The sequence below is a fragment of the Sarcophilus harrisii genome, chromosome X, assembly GCF_902635505.1.
Source record: "Sarcophilus harrisii chromosome X, mSarHar1.11, whole genome shotgun sequence".
In the NCBI taxonomy this organism is placed as follows: domain Eukaryota; kingdom Metazoa; phylum Chordata; class Mammalia; order Dasyuromorphia; family Dasyuridae; genus Sarcophilus; species Sarcophilus harrisii.
Genome location: NC_045432.1, coordinates 26,481,715 through 26,507,782, shown reverse-complemented (window position 1 = coordinate 26,507,782; position 26,068 = coordinate 26,481,715). Strand labels below are relative to the sequence as shown.

At 39.5% G+C, this 26,068-nt stretch overlaps 1 protein-coding gene across 4 annotated transcripts in view; it reads left to right on the top strand.

The window, feature by feature from the left end:
- Positions 1–19,121, top strand: part of LAMP2 (lysosomal associated membrane protein 2) — a 37,397-nt gene extending 18,276 nt beyond the window's left edge. Inside the window, exons 7-9 of one of the 4 annotated variants that reach the window (XM_031945001.1) lie at positions 906–969; positions 1,878–2,042; positions 16,448–19,121. In XM_031945001.1, coding sequence (XP_031800861.1) covers positions 906–969; positions 1,878–2,042; positions 16,448–16,590 — 372 coding nt within the window. In that variant the 3' untranslated portion in view covers positions 16,591–19,121. Of the gene's footprint in view, positions 1–905; positions 970–1,877; positions 2,043–5,458; positions 5,788–11,788; positions 12,334–16,447 lie in introns of those variants that run through there. The other 3 variants (XM_023506914.2, XM_003774761.4, XM_012553229.3) reach the window with 3 other exon arrangements.
- The last annotated feature ends 6,947 nt before the right edge of the window (positions 19,122–26,068 follow it).

Genomic DNA, 26,068 nt, shown 5'->3' with positions numbered 1-26,068 from the left:
CACAGCTTCTTATGACAAACAGAACTGACTGTCCTAGGAAAAGGAAATTTAATTTCATTTTGGTATAAAAAAAGTTAAAAAAAAAAAAAGCAATCTCCCAAATAGTTTGATGCTTAAATCTTTCTATTAAATAAAATCCTTCAAATAATGAAATAAAATTTAAAAAATCCTCTGTTATGGTGCCATAAGATCTAATTGTGGTCTATACCACCTTCAGAAGGCTTTACTCATTTAGTTCCATAAAGGAAAGAATGCCATGTGTTGTTCTTGTCATTGTTGGGTTTTTAATTCTATTTATTTAGCCCATAATGCTAATTCGAATCATCTGGGGAACCCTAAGTGACTAAAGGCCATGTGATTGAAAATGTAGTGAAGAAGAAGGAAAACAGAGGAACAGGATTTGGTATTTCTTTTGAAGTCTCCTAGGAGAGAGAGTGTGGTGTAGTAGATAGAAAAGACCCAGATTCAGGTCCCTCTGATATATACCAATTGTGTTACCCTGGGCAAGTCCCCTAACCTGGTCTCCTAGGTAACTCTGGAAGCCTGGAGATTGCAGAGAAGGTTCCATCATGCACTAGTGGAAGGTGTTTCTTCAGCTGGCAGTTTCTCGAGCCAATGAAATCCCAGGCCCAGGCCCTGGCCCTATATCCAATTGCTTTCCTGGTTTCAGCATCTCATGTTGGGGGGCGGGACCTCGCTCCATTGCCACAGTTGTCCATCTCATCGCACATTTCCATCCATGTCCCGTTTCTATTTTCCTTCAACAATATTGTTCTGGGCCCGCTTTCTTCTGCTCTGCTATCTTGGGCCTCAGCCTGCCTTTTTCCCTCTGGATGTTTAATGTTACTGTAGACAGTTGTGAGATGATCCTGCATTTTGTTTAACTGAAAGCTTTCTTCAAACAGAGAGATGAAAACCGGTTCTATCTGAAAGGGGTGAATATCAGCTTGCCTTTTGTAAAAGGTTCTGGTAAGCCAAATGGGTCCTCCCAACCTGAGGAGGGGAGGGTGGGACAGGGGGACAGAATAAATGAGAGTCACTTGACCTTGGGTTATCTATTTTTAGTGAATACTTAACTACTTAGAGTTCCTTTAGTGTTTTCCATGAGACCAAAAGCTAGTTTATTGTTGGAAATGAGGTCACAGCTAAAATTTGGAAACTTGCTTAATTAAAGTTTATTGATGGAACTCTGACATAAGTAGAGTGTTGAGTCCTTTCAAAATAGGGAAGGGAAAGAAGAAGAGAATTAGCATTTCTATAGTACCTACTATGTGCCAGGAATCATGCTAAGCATTTTTTTTATAAATATTATCTCATAATATAGTTTAAAATACTCAGGTTAATTTGGATTGTAGAGAAGGCTAAAGATTGAGAGTGACAAGTGTTAGGGACTGACTGCAGTTCCCCTGGAAGGACATGAGACCCGGAGTTTGCTCCTAACAGACAAGGGCAGCAGACTTCAGACAGAGGGCCTGCCTTAGGCAAGGCATTTAACTTTTCTGGGTCTGAATTTCCCCTTCAGTAAAATGAAGGGATTGAACTAGACAGTCCCTGAGACTCCTTCCAACTCTAGCTCTGTGATCCCACGTCTGATCTGGGGCAAATCCCTTCCCTTCCCTGGGCCTCAGGTTCCCCCTCTATATAATTGAAGGGGTTGGGGGGAAATGACCTTTAGGGCCCCTTCCACCTCCAAGTCTATGATTCTAAGAGTCTAAGGAGAATATCTTTAATATTAACCCATTTGCTATTATTAAAAATCATAAATTCTGAAAAATTTGTATGTCCCAAGCTAGCATCCTTAACTAGGAATCTTAAGACCTTGGGCAAGCTCTAATTTGACATTTGAAGAAATAACGGATCTTTATTTTTCTTTAAAGGGTTCGTTGCTGGCAATAACAACCTTACCTGTTGGGATGCCCCATTAGGAAGCTCTTACATGTGCAAGAAGGAGGATGTCATTGTAGTTTCTGATTCATTTAAAATAAATACTTTTGATCTAAGAGTACAGCCTTTCAACGTGATGGAAGGAAAGTATGCCACAGGTAAGAATAAAGCAGATTTTATTAAAAATTTCTTCTATGGAAGTTACAAACCCAACAGCCCAATAGAGAAAATAGACACTTTTCTGGGCTGCAGACCTTCCTGTGCACAGGGCGATCTGCAGATGAGGCTGAAGTTTGCACTCGCTTTGCTCAGACTTAAGTTGATCGGGCTGTTACAGGAATTCAAGAAGAGCCAAATATGAAGAACAAAATGTATGAACAAAGTGAGGGCAGCTTTAGTGAACTTAGTTAATAGGCTAGAGCAGGGGTCCTCAAACTATGGCCCACGGGCCAGATGCAGCAGCTGAGGATGTTTATCCCCCTCACCCAGGGCTATGAAGTTTCTTTATTTAAAGGCCCACAAAACAAAGGTTTTGTTTTTACTATAGTCCGGCTCTCCAACAGTCTGAGGGACAGTGAACTGGCCCCCTATTTAAAAAGTTTGAGGATCCCTGGGCTAGAGCAAAGGTCAGCAAATTTTTGGCAGGGCCTGTGAGCTAAAGATGGTTTTTGCATTTTAAAATAAAGGTTTATTGTATTTAAAAATGTAAAAACAAAAATTCAGTAGGCTAGATTTAGGCATAGTCCATGCTTTGCCGATCCCTGAGCTAGAATGCCCCTTATCCTTTTTGGAGGACAAGTTTTAGATCATGGCAGGAATATGATAGCTAAGGCCATCATCTCCTTTCATACCCTATAATATTTGTATTATTGAAAAATCCATTTTTTTATTTTATTTTTCAATGACTAGAGGCCTTTGAAAAATGTGGTAAATTTGGATTATCTTTTTTTGTCCTCAATAGGATTTTACTTTTCCAAATACACATAAAAATAGTTTCCATCATTAATGTGTTTAACTAGATACAATTTCTGTTTGGAATATTTAAATAGAAAAATATACGTATTAAGGGCATGTAGAGGTTCACTAGAGAACAAGATGAGTATGTGTAGAAGAAGATATGCTATTGTTACAAATGAGAAGGATGACTGTGTTCTTCAGCATTCCAAACAAGATTTGCTAGTCATTTCTTTTTATGTTTTCTTTTGTTTTCTTTTCTTTTAATAATTGCTTTTTATTTTCAAAATACATGCAAAGATAGTTCTTAACATTCACCTTTGCAAAACCTTGTGTTCCATATTTTTCTCCCTCCTTCCCCACCTCCCCTAGACAGCAAGTAATCCAATCTAGGTTAAACATGTGCAATTCTTCTAAACATGTTTCCACATTTAGCATGCTGCACAAGAAAAATCGGATCAAAAAGGGAAAAAAGTGAGAAAAAAGCAAACAACAACTAAAAACATGAAAATACTATTCCGACATTAATTTTTGTAAGATTTTGAGTTTCAGAATTTTTTTCTCTCTCCTTTCCTTACTTACCTCCTTCCTCCCCTCAAGGCAGCAAGCAGTCTGATATGTTATACCCGTACAATCATTTTAAACAAATTTCCCTATTTGTCATGTGAAAGAAAAATCAGAACAAAAGGGGGGAAAAATGTGGATTAACTTGACCAGCTCGAAAGAGCAGAGGATTCGAAACAATGTGTACCTGTACACAAATGGGCTTTGGGGAGTGTCCCCAGCACAGTTTTACATGTACTGATCCTAAAAGTAATGCCAGCTTTTTAGATGTTTAAAAAAAGAGAAACATTAATGGCACTACAGAATTATTCATTATTGCAAATTCTAAATCATGCATATATTTCTTTCACTAATATGCCCTTTCTCTCTGACTATTGAATTTTGTTTTGCAGCCAGGGATAAATGGACCATATCAGTTATTCCCATCTTCTGCATACAGAATTTTCATAGTGAAATACAACCCAAAAACCTTACTGTAAATATTGTAAATAAAACTAGCCATGCTTTATGAAGCATCTCATTGATTCTGTAGTGGGCTTAAATCCTGAATTTGATTTCATTCTGTGAAAATTAAGCTTTTCACATCAGTGCAACCCAAATGTTTACTTCTGAAATTAATTTTCCCCCCTGTCAATCCTTCAAAGATTTGGATTCTTTGAGAACTTTATTTTGACTATCTTTTTTTTTTCTGATGTCTTGTGTTATTAACCTTGTTTTTGGTCCCAGGATTTAAGAGTCTTTTCAAGTGTGTTTATTCCTCAGTTATTTGTAATAGAGATGAGCTATGTTTTCTTCTCATTTGGAACTCTGGCCTTACGTGTACAAATATTTAAGGATATCCAACTAGGGGAGCTACATGACCCAAGAGTCAGGAAGACCTGAGTTCAAATCCTGTCTCAGGCACAGCTGTATAACCCTGGGCAAGTCACTTAACCCCAATTGCCTCCACCAAAAAAAATTGTAAAAAGAATACTTATCCAGAATATATATACAAGCTGGTAAAGTTTGATAACATGATATAGTAATCTATTCGTGAAAAAAAAACAAAACAACTGTTGTCCACAGGTGCCAAAAAGCCAGGTTTGCTTGGCTAAATAGGGCAAAATAGAGAAACTGAAATGTCAAATGGGGAATATGGCTTGGTCACAGAAGAAGGAACAGTGTGGTATATGGTAGAACAGAGACCTAGATTTGCAGGCCGAAGACCTGAATGTGAATCTCAGCTCTGTTCCTTACTACCTGTATCATCTTCAGCAAATCACTTCTTTTTCCCTGAGCCTCAGTTTGCTCCTCTGCAAAATGAGGCAATTGGACCAGCTGCCCTCTGAGGTCCCTTCCTGCTTTATTTTTGTGATCTTGGACAAGTCACTTCTTGTCCAAGTTTCCTCACCCATAATATAGGAAGATTGAACTAAATGGCTTCTTAAGTCCCTTCTGGCTCTTGATTCAGTAGCATGTGGAGCCAGAGTAATCTCAAACTGTGACTCTGGGAGTGAATTGAAACAGGCCATCTTTTTGACTCTTGGGTATTTGTGGTCTATCCCTCAGTTGCTTGTTTCTGTGGGGAGGATAAAACCTGGGCAGCATAGGCTGTTCTGATCCAACATTTCCGACTGTTTCCAAGTAAACAGCCCAGGGATGTGGCTCCTGTCTGTGAGCTGGGAGTCAGAGGAAGGATCACATTCTTTACCTTCAATGGAGTTCCCAAGTCACCCAACCCCAAGGAGAAATAACTCCACCCAGTAGCCATTCACCTTCCCATCAGTTTTCCATTCTGGTTCTGTAGTCCTCTTACACTTCCCATCAAGCAACGGCTCTTTAAAAAGGAGCAGATGGCCTCGAGGGGTGGGTCTTGGGCCTGTGTCTGCCACCTCGCTGCTTGGGGTCATCTCCAATTCTCTGGGGCTTTGAGCGGGTTCAGAAAGTTGGTTGCTTAAAACGACTTGCTTTTTGAACACTAAGCAAAATTATTTCTAAAGCTCAATATAATCAGTTGTGGACAAATCAAGGATTTTGCTTGTATTTACTGTTTGTTGCAAACTTTTTCTATCTACAGCCCAGGAGTGCTCACTGGACGATGACAGCATTCTAATCCCAGTTGTAGTTGGTGCCGGGCTTGCAGGCTTGATTCTCATTATAGTGGTTGCTTACATAATTGGCAGAAGAAAAAGCTATGCTGGATATCAGACCTTGTAAACGGAATCACTGTTTACAGTATGATGAAGCAAGTGCAAGTTCCAAAATTAAACACCATTCAATTGCAATATCATTAAGCTGCGATCCAGAACTTTGGGGGGGGAGGGATTGGGGTGTGTGTGGGGGGAATGGGAATTGAAACAAACTGCAGCAACAAAACAAACAACAATAATAAAAAAAAAGAGCAAAATAAAATGCATGGTCATGTGGCTTTCCTTTCCCAACTAAAAAGTAAACTCATCAAGTTTCCATTTTTCAATCAAAAAAAAAGAGAGAGAGAGAAAGGAAAAAAATATTCATAATCAAATAGATTAAAGAGCCCATTTTGGGGCTCTTGTTACTATTTGAGCTTTCTACTTCTATACCTACAGTAAGGAAAATGTTTCATAATGAAAGGAATTACCTACACATGACAAACCGGGGCATTTTGTCCCCTTCCCTTCTCCACTGAAATTTGTACTTGCTTCTTCTGTGTTTTTATGATGATCTCTTTGGAAGATAAACTTAACACAGCCCTTGCTAATTCTGTACATCTTGATCTTGGAAAATACTCACAAATGGATTTATCCAGTGCTGAACAACATCTCAGTCTTAGCAGGGGCTGCTCGCTTCCCTTTATAGAATTTTGACCATGTTTTTTGGTGGTAGCTGTAAAAACCAGAGTAATACTGGTTACTTCCCCTCCTACTTCTCTCTTTATTACTGTGGCTTTGCTTAGGTTTTAAACAAATAATTGGATAGCATTGAAAGCACAGGATTACAACTGAGTCCTTTCAGTCTCATTTCCAAGTCCTCTAACTCATATGATGTTTGTCATAGTACTTATTAGCCTACTCTCTGTAGACTGCTTCTATCTGCAATCATAAAACTAATGGAAGGTGTTTTTTGGGGGGCGGGGCTATTGTAGCATCCTTGCTGGTATTGATTAGGTTGAAGGAATACCCATTTGATTAACTAGCTTGGCATCTGGATGATGAAGTGCACTTACCTTTTATTTGTGTTGAATAGTGTCCGATGAGGGATCTGATTGTTACTGTCATTTTGGAGCAGTACCCATCCCAAAAGATGCTCTCTTCTCTGTTTCTGAACCAGCATGACTTGCTGCCTGACTCCTAACATTGAAATGGTTCTGTGCTAATTAGAACTTGCATTGTGGTTATTTCTGATGACAGGGCCCATTTGTGGGCTTTGTGGTGAGATGCGTCAGTTATCCATCCATGGGCAGCACCTCATGTTTATGAAAAATGATTTGGGGTAGAGCAAAACTTTGGGGCTTTGTGAGTGGGCAGAGAGCACACAAGCTGGTGGCCAAAATAGAGCATCTTTTATCCTTGTATTTTTGAGGGTGAGGGGAGAGGGAGGGAGATATTCTGATGATGATGATAAATTACTATTATAGTGGAGACGTTTATTTTTATTTTTTTGCAATCAAATCGTTGTAAATGATATCATTGGCTACTTAAATGCCACAAATCTTGACTGCACTATCTAAATATATATATGTGCACACACACACACAGCATCCCAAAAGTCACTGCAGTTTTAAGTAGTTGAAAACAGCACAGAGACTTTTGGGACATATTCTGTCTTTGGAGAGAGGGAGTGGGAAAAAATGGAGAGATTTGGAGATTGAGAGTTTGAGATTGAGAAAGAGATTGAGAAAGGATTGGGAGAGAGTGAGAAAGAGATTGAGATGAAGTAATTACTCAGGTGTACAGTAGGCCATGCAGGCTCAGTCTAGCTCTAACAAGCCCACTGAAGTGATGGTTATTTTTCTGTACATCCTCAGCCTTTGGGTCGTTAGTGCTTTCATTCAACTGGTACAGAATTGGCTCGGTACTTAGTTGAGGGCCAGACAGAGCCTCAGCATCGTGGTGTTCAAATGTTTCCTAAAGATGAATTATAATCTTGGTAGCAAAGGTTGTAGATTACTGCTTTCATTGTTGTTGAGCACGAAGAGAAATCTGGAAAGTCTATTGAGGGGCCAGATAACTCACAAAAGGCTTTGGGCCTTCGATTTCAAACTGAAGCTTTTCTGAATTGGAACCACAAGAACAAGGCATGGCACTCAACACATTTGAACTAAGATTTAGCTCTCCAGATTATATATCTGCCTTGGATTTTAAAAATACCTCTAATTACCACTGTTCTGTAGAAGGGCTGACTTGCAATTCCATTGATTCTCTTCTTTAATGTGGATTGGTTTATATATAGCTATTTCAGCTGTTATTTGGTGTAGCTGTGTATCCTTTGCACCTTGTGTATGTCTCATTCATACCACAGGGTTGAACTAAATCCCAAATTTGAAGATAGTAAATACCTTCATGGTAACTTTCCAGTAGTTTAAAGAGAGTTTACGAGAGGAAAAACAGATCTATATAAATATTTTCTCATGTGTTTCTGCTTAAAATTGCTTGAACCACTGTCAATTTAACCCGCATGTTGCTTTGAAAAATCAAAATTTTTTCTTTGTTAAAGAAACTTGGTCACATTTTTTTTTAAAAATGGTCCAAGCCAAGATTTCTCACATGTGTAATTTTCTTTCTTTCTTTCTTTTTCTTGGGGATTTTTGTAATTTTATTTCTAAAGGAGATATTTGGATACTCTCTGAGTAGAAATAAGACCAAATAATTCTCTCTGTAGCTCCCACTTCATTCCCACCTTCCAATCCCCCTTTCATGCTTACATCATGTTATAGGGGAGTTGCCAAGTGAAGGGAATTTCTACGTTTCTTATACCAATGGATAAAGTTACAGAGCAGGGAGAGTTTGTTGGTGGCGTGGTAGGTATTATGGGGTGAGGAGTACCTGGCTTCTTGTCATTGAACTTTTTGGAAGTTAGGAAGAAACCACATAGTGCAATGGAAATACTGTTTGATTTAGAGTCAAAAGTGCAGAGTTCAAATCTTGGGTGTTATTTCCTAGCTGTGTGCAGATCATACTCTAGGCTTCAGTTGGACTGGATGGTCTCAAAGGTTCCTTTCAATTCTAAATCTATGATCCCAGATCTCTGATCTTGTGAAGCTTGGAAAATCCAGATGGTACTGGTATTGTTCTGCAATTCTTTATCCCATTTTTTAGGTTTCAGAAAAGCTGAAGGTTCGTTCAAGGAAGGGTTAGTTGTGTTGGTTGACAACTGGACAGACTGCAGACTGGGTTTTTCTTCCAGTAATTAGAGCTTGTATGCCTATTAGACCAAAGGTAGATCTTCTGTGTTTATAACATAGACTTCTAAGGTTGATCATGGGTCTGTTGAGGGAGTAATGTTGAGGGAGAACCACTTGTTCAGAAGTCCAGGGTAGTTCAGAACCATGAACATTCTCAAGTAATTTTCATTTCTGTATTACTTCTATAATTATAATTCATTTCTCAGTTCTTTTTAAAATAATAAAGCCCTCTAATTTTGAGATTAGAAAATTACCACCTCATGATATCATTTGATCACTGGAGATACTTTCTCAATAACCCACTTGATTTAATTTTTTTACATTTTGCTATATAACCATGCCTTTGTGAAGAGTTGATCACTGTGACTCCTGACTGTACCAACCAGTTGCTTGACTTTGTATAAATCACTTGCCCCTTTCAAATCCTCAATTTTCCCTTTTGCAGAATGAGAGACTGGACTAGATAATGGTAAATGATCTTTTTTTGATTCCCTTTCGAGCTCTGAGTCTTTGATTTTCCTTTCATTTTGTGAGATGCTTAATTTTCATGTATGAACCATCCAAGAGGTGGCTAGGTGGCCCAGTGGAGAGCATAATCTTCCTGAGTTCAAATCTGGCCTCAAATATTTACTAGTTGTGTGACCTGCCAAGTCACTTAACCCTGTTTATCTCAGTTTCCTCATCTCTAAAATGAGCTGGAGAAGGAAATGGCAAACCACTCCAATATCTTTGCCAAAAAACCCAAAAAACCCTAAATTATGCCACAAAGAGTTGAACATGCCTGAAAAAAATGAGTAACTATAAACCAAACACTTAAGCATTCTACCCCTAACTAAATTAAATTATATAGTGGCTCACTCTTTGTCTTCTAACATGATACAACAGGAAAAGGACAAATCTTCAATCTCTTACTGTTTTATGATTCATTCCAATATTTCGTCTCTTCATCGTTCTCCAAGAAGGCCATTTTGTCACACCATCCATTAATAAAATGCAGTTTTCTTCTTAGGTACCAGCATAGAACTGAGCTGGCATTGGTTATTTTTTTTCCAGTTGAAGAAATAGGACAAATGTCCTGAGAAAGGCTGATAAGGCTGAGACTTGAAGCTATCATACCAAAAATGTAATTCTTAATGCTAGTTTCTCAAGGAGAGCTCGTTATCACAGATGGGCATGCAGTTGGTTTCTGGGGATTTTGGGACTTGGTAACAAATTCAGAATAGAACAGTCCCTTCTTCCTAGTTGAATAACACATATTCCATTCACAGCAATCATGTTGCAACTTGATTTGAAACATTCTTTAATGGTCTATCATTTTAGGAGTATGTTTCAAGAATCTAGTTAAAACTTGTCCTCAAATCTCAGCTGCAAAGATCCTCTGCCTTGCCCATTTAGTCTGTTGGGCCTTTTCTGATAACAATTTATTCAATTTTGTCCTATAACTTTGTCCTTTTGGAAATGGAGAAATCTGTACTGCTTTTCTGATTTTAAAATTAATCCCAAAATAAATTTTTTTGTCTTTTCAGCATTAGGTGATGTTAAGCCCTCACCAAATGGTGGGTCATCAAGACACTTTCAGAATGAAATTAACCTTGATTTCAATTGTGATTTTGTTAAAATAATAGCCTTTCCATTGCTTCTAGAACTGCAAAAGTCAATTTGAATTATGTTCAATAAAATATTTGGTTCTAATGAAGTATTTTCCCCTAAGTCACGAACTACTAGAACTTAAAAGTTTTTTTAAGTTTTTTCTTTTAGTTGAGTCCATTTGAAGTAAGCCATAAAGTTCTTTCTTAAAGTTTTTTGGCTTGAATTGCCTTTTTGATCTACCTTGCTCATCTATGGCTTTTGACGAAAACTAAATTGGTAATATGTGTTAAGTTAATTGCCATTATGAGTAAAATATCTAATTTTGGAGGAAAACTAATATGAACCAGATTCCAGTTCGTTGCCTAATTTTGCCAACAAAGCAAAAAAGAATTCAGTTGGTGCCATGATTTAGGTCTGGTGCTTTATGACGGGAGAACAAGAGAGATGGTAACAAGCAGCTGAATGAGAATTTGGGTAAGAGAAGGAGTGGAGAACTGATGTTCACTGATCTGGTATCCTTAGTTTATCTGGACATAAATGAGAAGGAAGGCAGTCTTCAAGTTCATGCACTTGATTTCTAAGAATGAAGTAGACGATGCTGTAATTCAACCCATTGTCTCTAGTTTTATTCACAGTTCTAACAGACTTTATTATTTGATTTCCAGGATGAGAGCAGATTAGAAGTGGGTGAAAGGGTTGTTAGAAACAAACTGAAGCTAGGGAAAACTGACTGTTGACGGACCTAATGGGAAAGAAGGCAGGAACAGCTCTCTAGACCTCAGTGGAAGCTACAGGTTCCTACATTGTATCCCACAACTCAGGATAGTATTGATGTTCCCAATAATAGATCGCCTCTCAGTTTTCCCTTTAATAAGGCAGGGAAAAGTATAAATGCATCGTAGAAAGTTTTCAATCCAAAATGAATACAATTTTTAGAAAAACAGATATGTTGCTTAGGCTATGTTTCACTTAATTATCTGGAAGAATTCACTTATGTTGAAACCGTACATTCCAGAATGAGGTTAGGTAAATGAGATATAGCTGATCTGAAAAACAAGCCCAAGAACAGATGGTAAAAACTATTGATAAAATATCTATAATCAATTAAAGATCTATACCAAGAAAGAGGCAGGAAGGGGAACTAAGACTACAGAATTTTGGACAAGTGGCCAGTATGGTTGTAATGTCTATGTTGTGTACCAAAAAAAAAGTAGGGGCAGAACAGGGGCCCATTTTTAAACTTGTTTAAAAGAAGGGGGAGCACAAACACCCCCCAAACAAAAAGACAACAATAAAAACTTTTTAAAATTAAAGTTAATTAAAATTAAAGAAACTGAATATTCTGACATGTTTTGACAACTTTTCCTTCAGTCTTGATTTTGATTGGTTTTCAGTTATTTTTTTCTCTCAAATTTACCCTTTTTCTGTATTTAGCAGAAGAATGCCGTGCAGATGATGACTACTTCGTTGTACCCATAGCAGTGGGAGCGTCTTTGGGAGTATTAGTTGTCCTGGTGCTCTTGGCTTATAGTATGGGTCAGAGACATCAGGGTACCGGATATGAGCGATTTTAGCACCTGAATTGGCCCTGTCAATTTAGCGGCATGCTTGCCACATAATCAGAAGAAAATGTTTTCTTACATGATTATTAGTTCCAACTGTTTTTAGGAAGAAATAATAGAGCCAGTATTTTAAAAGGGAATGTTTTTAATGAAAGCTGTACTTTTGTAAAACTGCGAAACAGAAATGTGCTTTCCCTGGCCCATAGAAACTTAGGTTTGACAGCTTGTCTACATTGACACTTTTGTAATGTTAGCCAAGCTTTGATGAGAAGTTCAAGTGCCTTAAACTATTACGACCATGGGCACCGTTTGGATAAAATCTGTACTGTGCATAAATGACATGATGGATTTGTTTCTCTGCCAGTGTTTTCATGTATTAATGCCTAAGTTCTTGTGATTAAAGCTTCATTGCCTTGCCGTCTGTATATCATTCATTACAATAAATAGCGATGATGCAGCCCAAGTGCCCATCAGATAGGATCAACCTTTGATTTTCCATTGAATAAATAAGAGATGGTGGTCCTAAGACCAGCTGGCACTCATAGGAACATAGGACCATTATGCTGGCTGCCTTTGTTTAACAAAGACAGCTGTGGGGAAGTGCGGGTGGAGGGGAATACCAAACTTGGATGTGGGATCCTGTTTTGGTTTTTTTTTTTTTAACTAGTTATGTGACCTCTAAAGGTCTCTTAATTGCTTTGAGCCTCATTTCCCCTCTAAAAATAATTGCTTTGAGCCTGTTTTCCCCTCTAAAAATGAGGGCAGTTGAACCACTCTCTGCTTCAACTGAAAGGTACAGGTTTGGGGAACCTCAGGACCTTAAAGAATTGTCAACAAGAAGATACTCTAGTAAGGATGAAAGTAGCTTTACTATCTTGCCCAGGCAAAATGCCACCGAGGAGGTCTATCAGAACATGAGAAGGGCCTCTCTTAATGAGCTTACTTCTCTAGGATACCCTCATTCACCCTTTTCAGTACTATTAACTGGAAGCACACAAACACATTTTAGCAATAGTGGGTTTCTTCCTTGGAGTTTTTACCTTGGCTTGGTCATTGTTGGTAGGCGAACTTAAGACAGGCAATAGGGCCCACCAGGTACTATTAGACAACTGGAGTTTTGTATTCAGCTGGAGCTGGAGAATGGTGGAAGGCCTTGGGCCCGTGGATCGGATGAAGGAATTGGAAAGCTTTAGCCTACGGAAGTGACGAGAACCGGCTCTGAGAATTTGAAAGGCCATCATGGGCAAGAGGGAAGAGGTTTGCTGCTTAGAGCAAAGAGGGAGAGGAAGCTGCAAAGAGTAAAAATTAGACCTTGTGTCAGGGAAGACTTCCTAATAGGGCTGTCCAAAAGTGGAATGGGTTGTCTTGGAGGGGGTGGGGGATGTAGTGGACTTGTCAGCTAGGTAGTTGGGAGAATTGCCTGAGATGGCTGTGGAGGTCTCTTCTAGCCTTCACGTCATGTGATGATTGTATTTCTTTCCATTTACTTAGGTGATCTCTAGGCGATTCAGATTTGTTCAAGATTGCTTATTCTCTTTGGGTACCAAGCAGCTTTTGAAGGGAGAGCCTGTCCCTGCTGTCCCCAAACCCAGCAGCCATACTCTAGCTGTGTGTTGCATTACCAGGGTGTAGCTCCTATTGCTAAAGTGGGCTGGGAAATGTCCTTTACTCCCTAAGTGTCCTTCCCTGAATGCAAAAGGCAGCAGCATAGTGTTATGAGGCCATTGAATTAGGGAGCAGCACTGGAAATTTGGCCCACTGTATAGCTTGACTTCTCTCCTTCCAAATTTGACTTCTTCCTCTGTAAAAAGAAGGGGAATGGACTTGGACTGTATGAATTTTCTCTTTTGAAGAGAGTAAATGTATGACAAGCAACAGTTCACTGAGTTGGGAAGAGACAGATTGAAAGTTGGTTTACCATTTTATTATTATTTTAATTCAATTAGTGGAAAGATACTGACCTGTTTTCAGAAGATTGTAGATATTTTGACCTTTTATTTATTTGTTTAGTTTTCTTTCAAGATATCAGCAGTAAAGAATTGTTTAGCATTTTGCTAATTGGTTGTTGCTTCAGCATCTCATTTGGTTTTCCTCAGTGAAGGGCCGGCAGTGCTATAATTCCTTTTAATAATTTATTGAGATTCACACTGCAACCCAGAGTCCCTTAGCAGCTGCCTTTCTAATTAAAATGCAGGTGTGGTCTATGAGTTTAAAATAGCAAGGAGCAGGGGGAAAATGGCAAGTTTATTGCCCAAGTATAAACCACCTTATGTATCTCTGTTTTTTTCTGTAGTTATATTATTGGTATTTGGGTGAAATTCAGTTCAACTCAAGAAACATTTTTAATGATTTTAGCAAAGGAAATCTATTATATTGAAATATGATTATCAAGTTTAAAAAAAAAACAGAGTTCATGGATTCCATGTTAATGACTCCTGGCCTAGGGCCTAAGTCCCTGTCAGGGACCTTAAGGACCATTTGGTCCAGCCCTCTGACGAATGAGATGGAGCAACAGAGGTTATTCAATCTCCCTCCCAAACCTCCCATATATCCTCTGTGATTAGAGCTTAGGACTAATGTTCCTCAAGAAGCAATTAGTAAAGTGTCTTCTCAGTGCTGGGCCCCATTAAGAATCACAAAAGTTAAGACATGGGAGCAGAGAAGAGGACTCTACAAAGAGGCCCATTGAGACTTTGTATCAGGACAAATATCCTCACTGTTGTGGCTGCCCAAAAGTAGAATGGGCTGCCAGCTTGTCCGACCACACTTGGCATGTATTGGGAGAACATGGGGGCCGAAGGGGACGGTTACCGTTAAGAATCGCTCAGAGAAGATGACCCACTAGTTTCACCTTTTACATGATAAAATTGGGCTCATTGTTCTTCCTGCAGGTGTAGTAGTTACTGCAAAGTACTACAGTGTGTGGTGGCCTTGTGTAATAATAGCACACTGGGACCCACTTGGAGCAACTGGCCTTGTCTCTCATAGGACATTGCCTTCCCATAATGCCTTTTAGGTACTTTTTTTTGGCTTGGTTCAAGAAGGACATAAGGTATGCCAAAGACTGTTTCATTATGTATCCTGTAATACTTATCAAGTGGTTACTACAATATGATCTGTGCCCTGTATCAGCCATGTAAAAATGAAAAACATCACAAAGCCCTCAAGGATTTAAACTCAAAATAGGTATATTATAATAATTATCATGTTTTAAGGTTTGCAAATTACATACATTATCCTCACAACACCGTGAGGTAGGCACTATTATTATCCTTCTTTTACAGATAAGGAAACTGATCACAGGGAGGTTAAGAAATTTATCCAAGGTCACACAGCTCTTCAACTTCTAAGGCAGGTTTTGGAACTCGGATCTTCCTGATTCCACATTTAGCACGCTGTCCACTATACCAAAGTGCTTTATAAGAAAGGGGGGAAAAAAGGATTTTAGCTGATAGGAAGTAAAGCAGACTTCATGGAGGAGGTATCCCCTGGGCTAGGCCTTTAAGGAAAAAAGATTTCAGCATCTGACAATGGGATGAAGGTACGAGATAGGACAGGACAAATTCGAGACAATGACTGGTAGTCATAGAATTCTAAACCTAGAGGGTTAACGGACCTCAGAGGCTAGCTTCACGTTCACAGATGAGGAAACTGAGCTACAGAGAAGTTGGTTAAGTGACTTATTTGGGATCACACAGCTGAAGATTGTCCGAGGCAGGATTTGAACTCAGATCTCCCTGACTCCAAATCTGTGTCGCCTCCATCACATCACACTGCTGAGTTTGGCTAAAACCTAAAATGTAAGAAAGGAAGTAGCAGAAAAAAGACCCAGAAGGCAAAATTGGGCCAGACTGTGGAGGGTCTTCAGCGCCCCGTTGAGGAGTGTGAAATCGGACAAGTTAACAGTTCAACATGGCTGTAGCCACCTGGTACCCACCCACCTGCTCCAAACTGGTCAGCGTGTTAATACCTGTATGAATAAACCTGTTTTGTCTTTTCCAAGTTGCTCTCTTACAGGAGCTCTTTTTTTGGAACCTCATGTTGCGCCTGTATTGTATTTTGGTGGGGGCTGTGGCGGGTCAGGAAGCGGAGTGTAGGAGATGGGTCTGTTCTCCAGTGTCTAACAGAGGAAATGGGCGCTGGCCAACAGTGAGCCAAGCAAAGCTTTTGTTTGCACTTCCACTTGAGATGGTCCTTTCCTCCTAGTGGAGACTTGGCTTTAGTGGAGCCAGTTGGGTTGTGTGTTTCTGGGTTTGGTTGGTCTTGGGGGAGAGGGGCAAGAAGGGACAAGTGTGGGAGGTGGGGACAAAAGCAACCATTTTGGAGACCAGAGTTTTGTTTGTTTGTTTATTTGTTTTGTAAGAGTCAGCAAAGGAGCTGGACGAATGGAAAGACCAGATTTGAGGAAAAGGGAAAAGTGACAAGGTTGTTAAAGATTAATCTCAGTATATTTGCTCCTGGCTTAATTGCTCAAATCCTTAGTTCTTTACTAATATCCTTTCCCTGCTTTCTGTTTGTTCTTTTTCAACAGCCCAAGAATGCTTTGCTGACTCTGACCTGAACTTTCTTATCCCAATCGCAGTGGGTGTGGCCCTTGGCTTCCTTATAATTCTTGTCTTTATCTCCTATATAATTGGAAGAAGGAAAAGTCACACTGGCTATCAGTCTGTGTAATCACTTCATCCTTCATTGGCTTTCATTTCTAACCAACCAAAGTTAACGTGTTTGCTACATGGTGCGCTAGTTGTTGTTCTAGAGTCAAAATTTCTTCCCTCCCGTGAGTTTACTAACCAGCTTTCATGTGAGCGAGCCTTGTCCAAAACCAGATGGGTTCTTTCCGTCCAAGCTGGAATGTAATTACTGAAGGAAAGATTTGCTCCTTTAAAACATTGTCTCTTATGGATCTTGTGGCTGGATGTATTCTCCAGTATGGCAGAGCCCAAACCATCCATGCATGACTCTTGTCCAGGTCCCTCGGCCAATCTCGAGGGAGTCCGCCCAACGTGCCCAGGGCCTCCTGGCTCTCGCCGTTAGGCAACACTATCCCTTATCCCTCGTTCTTGCTGGATACTCAGCCCGTCTCCCTTTCCAATCCTCTATCTCTTCCATTTCCTCTTTTACACAGCTTTGTGCATGTCACTCATCGTTCCCAATGTGCTGTGGCCCATTTCTCCCCACTCTGTGTCTGTCTCTCCATTCCCTTTTGGCTGACCCTCAATTCTGATTCCTTGGAAACTGATTGATGACATGCTTTACTATCATAGCGCATCGGTATTCAGAAGATGGGGTTTTATTTCAGGGAGAAGCTTGGAGTCATCGAAAGCTGGCACCATCTCCCAAATTTGATCCAGGGGCTTAAATGCAGATTTAAGCTCTTAAGTCAATTTCTCAACAGGCTTTTTTTATTGAAGTTTTTTTTTTTTACTTTCAAAGTATATGCAAGGATAATTTTTCAACACTGACCCTTGAAAAACCTTGTGTTCCCATTCAACGGGCTTTTATTAAGCACTTACTATATGCCAGGCAATGGTGCTAGGCTAGTGATGCAAAGAAAGGCAAACAAATCCGTCCAGAAACTTACGTTCTAATGGATCAGATTGTTAATGATGGAAGGGACCTTCAAAGGTCATTGAGTCCAGCCTTTTCATTTTACCAGAGGGGATACTTAAGCCCACTGAGAGGAAATGAGCCAGTGTGGGATGGTATAAAGAGGACTGGATTTGGAGTTAAAGGAAGTGGGTTCAAATCCCACCTCATATACTTACTAGTCATGTGTATTTGAAGCAAATCAGTTCACTTTCCTAAGTCTCAGTTTCCCTATATGTAAAATGAGGGGGCTGTATCTGAGGATCCTTTAAAGGGAACGTTTCACAGTTCTACTTAAATCTTGCTACTTTTCCCAATGCACTTTGACATTTCCCTCTCCACAATGAAGAGGAGTGTTGTTATTGAATTAAGTTACTGCAGAAAGAGACGGAATCTTGGCAATTTCTCTGATTTCAGACTTTAAATTTAGTCCACGGCAATGATTCTCTCCATACCCCCAAGAAGATCATTGTTATTTTTCCATTAATGGAATCTTGACCACTATATTATGATTGAGAGCAAAAGCCCGGCTGTTTTCTTTCTTACTATGACCTGCTAGCTGTTGATTATTATTGTTTTTAAATAAACATTACGTTGATTGATGATCACCTTCTCTAAGAAGGAAAATTGTGCCCCACTGAATATAGAATAAATTGATTATCTCACATTTTGACCCCTGGGTAGAATGATAAATAAAGAATGACCTTTTTCAGTTTTTTAAGAGTTATGTTTTGTAGGGAGGCAGTCTGTTTCCCTGGAATGCCAAGTTACTCAGAAAGCTAAGTCCCCTTCTCTCAATTCATATAGCGACTTGTGTGTTATAATTCTTTGTGATTAAATAGTTGTTTCATTGAGGACTTTTTTGTTTGTTTGCATGTGTTTTGGTTTCTTTTTTCTAAGCAGCTAGTGCTAATCCCAGGGATGACATGCTCTGTAGACTGTCCTCATTTTGAATGTCCTGGAAATTTGTTTCACTTGATAGATATATCCCTATGGCAAGCCCATTTGGCACCAGCCTTGGGGGGAAGGTACTCCCAGCCTCATATTTGCTTTACCGATGGAGTGTCACATTATCCTTATGTTTCCCTCGCCTTAATCATCACGATGGGCCTGTGGTCTCACTTCTGCTATTGTACAGAACACATCCCTTTCACTTCTTGGAATGTGCAGCTCTTGTCTGTATCCTCCCATAAATCCCCAACCACGTGCAAATTTGTAGAGCTTTGGATGCTTTTTTAAGTGTACTCTCCCTTCTAGTGACACTGGCGCAAGGTTTCATTTCCCACCTCCAAGCCTTTGCATCTGCTGTCTCCCATGGCTATAATGCACTCCCTCCTCACCTTCACCTCTTGGAATCCCAAGCTTCCTCCTGAGCACAACTCAGGTGCCACCTGAGGCCTTTCCTGATGCTGCCCCCCCCAGTTATTAGTATTCTCCTCTTCCTAAAATTACTTTGTATGTACTTCATATTTATCTCTGTCCATGTTTATCTCTTCCCAGTAGAATGTACGCTCCTTGGGGGGCAGAGGCTGCTTGTTTTTTTTGTCTTTGTATCTCCAGTGCTTTAGAATAGTGCCCGGCACACTGTAGGTGTTTAATAAATGTTGAATTGAATTACACCACATTGGGTTGTTTCATCTCTCTGGGCCTCAGTTTCCCATTCTGTAAAATGATGGAGTTGGACTGCATGACCTTCAAAGAATCCTGTAAGGTCTAAATTAGTGCTAGCGGGACTGCTTTCCATGTCTAGCGGTAACACTAGGAGGATGTTTGTTTTAACCACGATACCTCTCTGTGGGGTAATTCAGGACCCCAAAAAGCCCCAAAGATGACTCCATTGGGTTTTCTTTTGGTTTAAAGACAGAATTGAACATTACCCTTTATTTAAGTCCAAAGCTACGTCTCAGCACAATACATACGGTCACCCTTTTGCTTCCACCATTAAGCAGATCTAAAAACATTTGTCAACTATTGAGGTTATGAGATGCTTTCTTCCCCTGCTAAAGATCGTAGAGTTTCTCAGGCATCTTTCTCTGCTCCTTTGCTTGGCCTATCACCTTTAAAGGCCTACTTCCCAATTTAGGACAGAGCATTAGCTTGTTTAATTATATCTCCCTTAGAGCACTCTAGCTATGGCTTACCGATTCCAGCATCCATCTTGCCGGTGTATGGATATAAAGAATTTTTCTCCTTGGAAGCCTCCTTTTGGAAACGTTTAAGATGTTGAAGGTTCTAAGAGCTTGGGTCAACATGACCCAGTCTCAGCAAATATACGTGACACAGGTGACCTAGAGACAAGATCATCTTTTGACCTTGATAAAACCTTAATTTAAAAAATGTTTTTGGATGCCGGGGCTCATATTGTTTTTCTTTTTAATGGGAGGGAAAGAATGTAAAAGTCAGAATTCTAAAAATGAATGTTATTTTTTTTTCTTGAAAAATATGTCGATGCTTTTAAAAAAGTTATATTGTTGTCTTGGGTTTTTTTATACCACACTGGTTTCTAGATAGAGCTCCCCCTTCTTCCCCCACCAAATCCAGTGTCTCTTGTAACTAATCATTGTTTTTGATATTACATGCCAGATTCCAGCCTTAGAGTCCTCCATTTCTCCCATGAAAGGAGGGAAATGATGGGGTTATTGTTTTTATAACACAATCATTTGAGGATATTGCCCAGCCTTCCCCTTACCCCCAAACCCATGCAGTGAGCCTTCCCTTATAATAAAGAAAAAATTCCCTTATAAAAAAGAAAAATGAAATAGAATCATCTGATATAGTGACAAAGTTCTAATAGAGTATGCAAAAGACTACACCCATAATCTCCCACTTCCCCAATGAAAGAAGGGAGATAGTTATGTTTCCTCATCTCTTCTCTTGAGCCAAGATTTTATCTTGATAATTAAAACCTACATTAAAAAAAGAGAAAAAGTTATACTCAGAAAATTATCATAAATGCATCCTAAAACACTGAATTTTATTTAGAAACTGTGTTGTGTCCCTCAGCTTCATTTTAGAAAAAAACTAGCAGATAGTGTAGCTTTCTCTTGTTGTCATAGCTCACCGAACAGGACTGAACCAGAACAGGATGGAAACTTGAGGCCTTTCCCACCTCCAGGCCAGGAGGTTTGAAAAGCATTCAGCTCTGTTTACTTGGTTTACTTTGATGCCAGTGACATCATACTGGATCAGAAAGCTACCGAGCCTGTGACATCTAGGTGGTTTTGCAGTCAGGTTTAGTTGGGAGGGACGGCTAGCCTCTGCTGCTATTGAAATATTTAGATAGATGTGGATATTTGCTAAATTTAGCCAAAGTATACCACAGGCACTTTGGTCGACTATTTGGGGCTCTAGAAGAAAGGATTCGAGCTCCATGTTTTTCTTGAGCAGTTATGGGGTTCATCACATTGGGTCATTTTGGATTTATTTCATGTGTTGATTTTAGTCTCAGCTAAGTGGATTCATGGAGCCTCCCTGAACAGCCCTCATCCATGGTTTATCTTTAGAGAGAAACATTTCAGAACCTTAGTCCAGGCCAAGGGGCCTACATTGCCATGGAAATACCAGGCATGCAATTCTAGAAACTGAGACCTGACTTACGTCTGCTCTTCTTGGCCAATGGGTTTCAGAGAATAACATTCTTCGTGGATTCTAATGTATGGCATCGGTTCAGTTCATTCTGTCCCAAGAAAGGTTGGGGGGACATGAAGAGGGTTTATTTTATTGTAGTTGTAATCTCACCACAAAATCTTTATATACAAAAGCATACATATCACATCAAGTAATCGGGTTATCCAAATCACTAATTATTTACATATGTAGAGAAGAAGAAATTTCAGTTGGAAGTCCATTCATGGTTTTTATATTTTGGAATGTCACTAAAGATGAATCGTTCATATGTTTATAGAATAGCAACATTTCATTCTAGGAAGCCACGTGAAATTAAAAGAGACTTGAATAACTTTTAGGTTAAAAAAAAAAGAAAGGGAGCATCCATTGCACCCAACTGGGACTCAATGGAACTTTTTCTGCCTTGGGTTGTAATCATTTACATACCACACTGCAGAGCCCAAACCCTGGGCTGTCATATTCTCACCCAACTTGAAGTTCCTGCCCGGCTTCTTTTAAGAGTCCAAAGGATACTTTGCAGGGTTGGGGCTGCTTAAGAAGCCAACATCAAACAAGCACATTAAGGTTACTGTAGCATGGGGTGATTAATAATATGGTCCTCTGACTTGGAGAAAGGTTGTATTTTTTAATAATCATTGGCTAGTGATGTGCACGTGCTTTTTTTTAAAATAAGTTTACTTTGATGTTTGGCATTTTCTCAGTATTGTAGTGGTGATTTAAATGCTAAGATTGTTTTTTAAGTTTCTGTATTTAGAAATCTGGGGGTACCCCATAGTCAAAGCACATGAATTAAAAAGTTGTCAAAGGAAAAATTGTAAACTATTAACAACATTTGAAAAATTGCCTAATAATAAAAGAAATACAAATAAAAACAATTGAGATCTTCCTCCCACACGCACCCTGAAAATTGTCAAGGATGACAAGATGGAAACGGTCAGTGTTGGAAGGGCTGCTGGAAAACATACATTGTTGGTGGAGTTGTGAAGAAAGCAAATTGGAATTATGCTTTTAAAAAGAGTACAATGTCTACACTTTTTGATCCAGAGTTGGTAGACCAAGAAGGTCAAAGACAGAAAGAAAGGCCCGATATGCCCCAAAATATTCACAGCATCACTGTTTTCTGGTAGTGAACACCTTGGAAACAAAGGTGTCCTTCGTTTGGTTAGGGATGGGAAAAAACACTGTAGTATTTTTATGGCACATAGTAAGCACTTAATAAATGTTTGTTGACTAACATGAATGTAATGGTACCAGGAAGAATTCAGAGAAATATGGGAAAACTTACATAACTGAAGTAAAAGAAAATGAACCATATCTGGAAAACCACAGTCTCAACGGAAAGAATTTTTAAAAATTGAACACTGTAATTATAATAAGTGTAATTCTGGAAAGAAAATGAGAAAATGTACTTCTCTTCCTTCATTAAAAGGTGTGTGTGTGGCGGGAGGGGTGAGAGGTGTAGAATACTATTTGTGTGTTGGTTGTGTTGCTTACCTGAATTTTTTGATGCTTTCTTATGGGACTAACTTGGTAGACAAAGGAAGAGAGAAGGATATGTTCAGAGATAAATATTATAGAAACAAAAAATCAATAAAACATTTTATCCAATACAATTTTATTTTTCCAATTACTTGTAAAGGTAGCTTTTGTCATTCATTTTTGTAAAATCTTATCAATCAAAATGTAAAAGAAAGTGAAAAAAATCTGGGGACATGTTTCTCTCTCTCTCTCTCTCTCTCTCTCTCTCTCTCTCTCTCTCTCTCTTTTTTTTTTTTTTTGCTTTTGTCTGCTGTCATTCTGTGTGTGTTGTGTGATCCTAGAAAGAAATCAAGAAAATGTATTTCTCTCCCTCCATTAAAAGGTGTGTGTGTGGTGGGAGGGATGAGAGGTATAGAATACTACTTGTGTATTGGTTGGGTTGCTTAGCTGCATTTTTTGATGCTTTCTTGGTAGCTAGCTTGGTAGGCAGAGAAGGGGAGAAGGATATGTTCAGAAACAAATATTATAGAGAAACAAAAGATATCAATAAACAACATTTATCCAATACTATTTTATTTTTCCAATTATTTGTAAAAGTAGCTTCCATCATTCATTTTTATAAAATCTTATCAATCAAAATGTAAAAGAAAATTAACAAAATCTGGGGACATCTTTAACGTGTTTTTTTTTTGCTTTTGTCTGCTACCACTCTGTGTGTCTGTGTGTGTAAGAGCATTTTGAGCATGCTTGTTTCAAGTGTATAAAAGGAATGAAAGAAATCTTAGGAAACATTGTATTTGTGGTGAGAGATGTATCTTTCAAAAGATGGCACAGTATCTCATATCCCATGCTTTTTGGAAGAGAGGTGGTGGACTACAGATGCTGATTGAGGCATACATTATTACACATGACAGATATTAAATTGTTTTGTTTCATTGTGCTTCTTTGTTACAGAGAAGAGAAGGGTTCTGCTGGGGCAGAGCAGAACAGGGATGTCATTGGAAAGTGCGTGATGTGAAAACATTTCCTTTCCTCAAAAGAAAAAGTTCTGAGCAAAGAACTCTAAGTACCCAGTGCCCCACGTTAAAGCTGCACAGTTCCACACTCATTTTAATAGAAGCATAGATTTAGAGCCAGAAGAAAACTTAGAGATGATGGTGATGTGATCTGTGATGTGGGGTTTGGCACCAGATGGCAGACACCAAAAGTTCGGCCATGTGAAGAACTCACAGTGTCATTCTCTTTGGCAAAAGGTAGATTAATCTAAGGGGATGGGTTACAGACAAAATGAAAGGAAACAAGAGACACCGGGAATGGTGAATGTGAAATAGAGTGGGAGAGCATATGAAAGACCACCCTAAAAGAGTTAGCTGTAAGGTGAAGTGGGGTTAGGAAGCAGAGTGGTGTTAGGGGAGAGACCACATGGCATGGGGGAGGGGGAAAGACACCAGAATGAGGAGTGCTGCGGTGGACTGACCCAAAGGAAGGCATAAAAAAAGCCATGGGCCACAAGTTGTTTTATAAGGAAAATTTAGCCTCGGGGACTTGACAAATAACTTGAATTTCTGATTAGATTATCTCCAGAGGGTAGAACCATGGAACTAAACTGATCTCAGTTATCAGATCCTCCTGCCTACCTGCCCCGGGGATCAATTCTTTAGTTTCTCTTGGTCCAAAACACCATTCAGGACCTCATCAATGGGATCCAGCTTTCTCATTTTAAAGATGAGGAAACTCAGAGTGAGTGACTTGCTGAGGTGCACACAGCTAGTAAGTATCAAAGGCAAGATTTGAACCTAGTCTGGTATTCTCTCCATTATACCATGGTGTCTCTTGTTTATATGTGGTCTCCATATCCCTTTATGCTATGCTTCACACACACCACTTGTTTTTCTTAGGCGATTTGAATTATAACTAAGGTCCTTTTTTTAAAAAAAATAGCAAGTCACCTTTTTAACAAGCTTGTTGTATTTTTAGATCTTAAATCAGGACCATCCTGTCCCTCAGACTGTTCTGAACTCAGAATCATTTAAAACATTTTTCTTATTTTACGAGGATCATTCAAAAATTATATTGAACTTGATGAACACCAAATAAAATGAGCATTTTCACATAGGAAAATATAAAAAGATTTTACAGTGAGCTTTTCTCTTAAAATATATAATAAATTCAGCATAGAACTTTCTAAGTTGTCATGCTCACCTAGGTCCTTCTGAATTTCTTCTTCTTTTCTATGTGTTTTTAATGTGCAAATGACCCTCTTTTCTTTCTGTTGGCAGTCCTATCACTAGTTGTTCTCTCTCTCTCTCTCTCATCTCTGCCCTTCTACTGGGGGAAAAGAGGAGAAGAAACCCTCATAGCAAATATGTGTGGTCAAACATAACATCTCCACATAGGCCAAGGCTGAAAATGTCTGTTTTTCGTGTCCCTCGAGTCCATGGTCTATCTCTCTGTCAGCTGCCGTGTTTCATCATTTGTTCTCTGGAAGCATGCTCGGTCACCAGCATTAAGTCTTTACAGATTGTTTTTCTTTGTAGCATTATTATTGCCGAAGTTGTTCTCCTGTTTCTGCTAACTTCACTCTGCATCAGTTCATATGTCTACCCGGGATAGTTGTGGAGCATCTAGTGTTGGTGCTTTAAGAAACTAAATGGCCTCCTCCTTGGGTCTACACTGATCTCCTCCCCGAGTTTAAGTGAAGCATATCTGTGGGACTCGGTGCTCCAGTTCCAACGTCCAGAGCCTCCCTCCAAGGTCTGGGGCACTTCTAAGGGTTCTCGGTACACACTCGCCAACATCTTTGAAGTTCCTGAAGTCACGGTGTCCACACCTTTAGAACTATCCATAAATCCTTAAACTGTTTTGCTTGCATAAGAGTTAAACCTCTACGTCTAATTATAGGACTTTTAAAGTGCTTTGAAATATGATATTTATAAGTACCAAAGAGACAGACTCAAAGAGTCACGGGGATCCAGAGGACAGAGATCGCGCATGTTGGGGAAGGAGGTCAGTCATTTCAGGAGCTGACCTTTGATATTTTGACAGGCCAGAGGAGGGCAACCCAGGCAGAGCAAATAACAAGCAAAGGGGAAGAGACAGGATTGCACAGAAGGCAGTTCCAGAGTTCAAAAATGGTAAAGTTTGGCCAAGATGTAGAGTCTGGTAGAGCATGGAGAAAGAGCCCTGAACCACCTGGTTTAAAAGTTTGAACCTAGCATGGTTCACACGGGGGCACTCACGGAGCTTTTATTTTTATCAGAGTAGGGACTTAATGGGTTTATCAATCTGGATGGGTTGCAAGGGAGGGATCCTGAAGAAAAAGGGGCCAGCCACTGCATGGTCTAGTGCAGGGGTGGGGAACGTCTGCCCATGGGCCTTATATGACCTATGGGCTGCATTTACTAGGCCACTGCAGGTGATGATGAGGTGAAAGCTGATGTGACAACCTTCCACTGCTTGA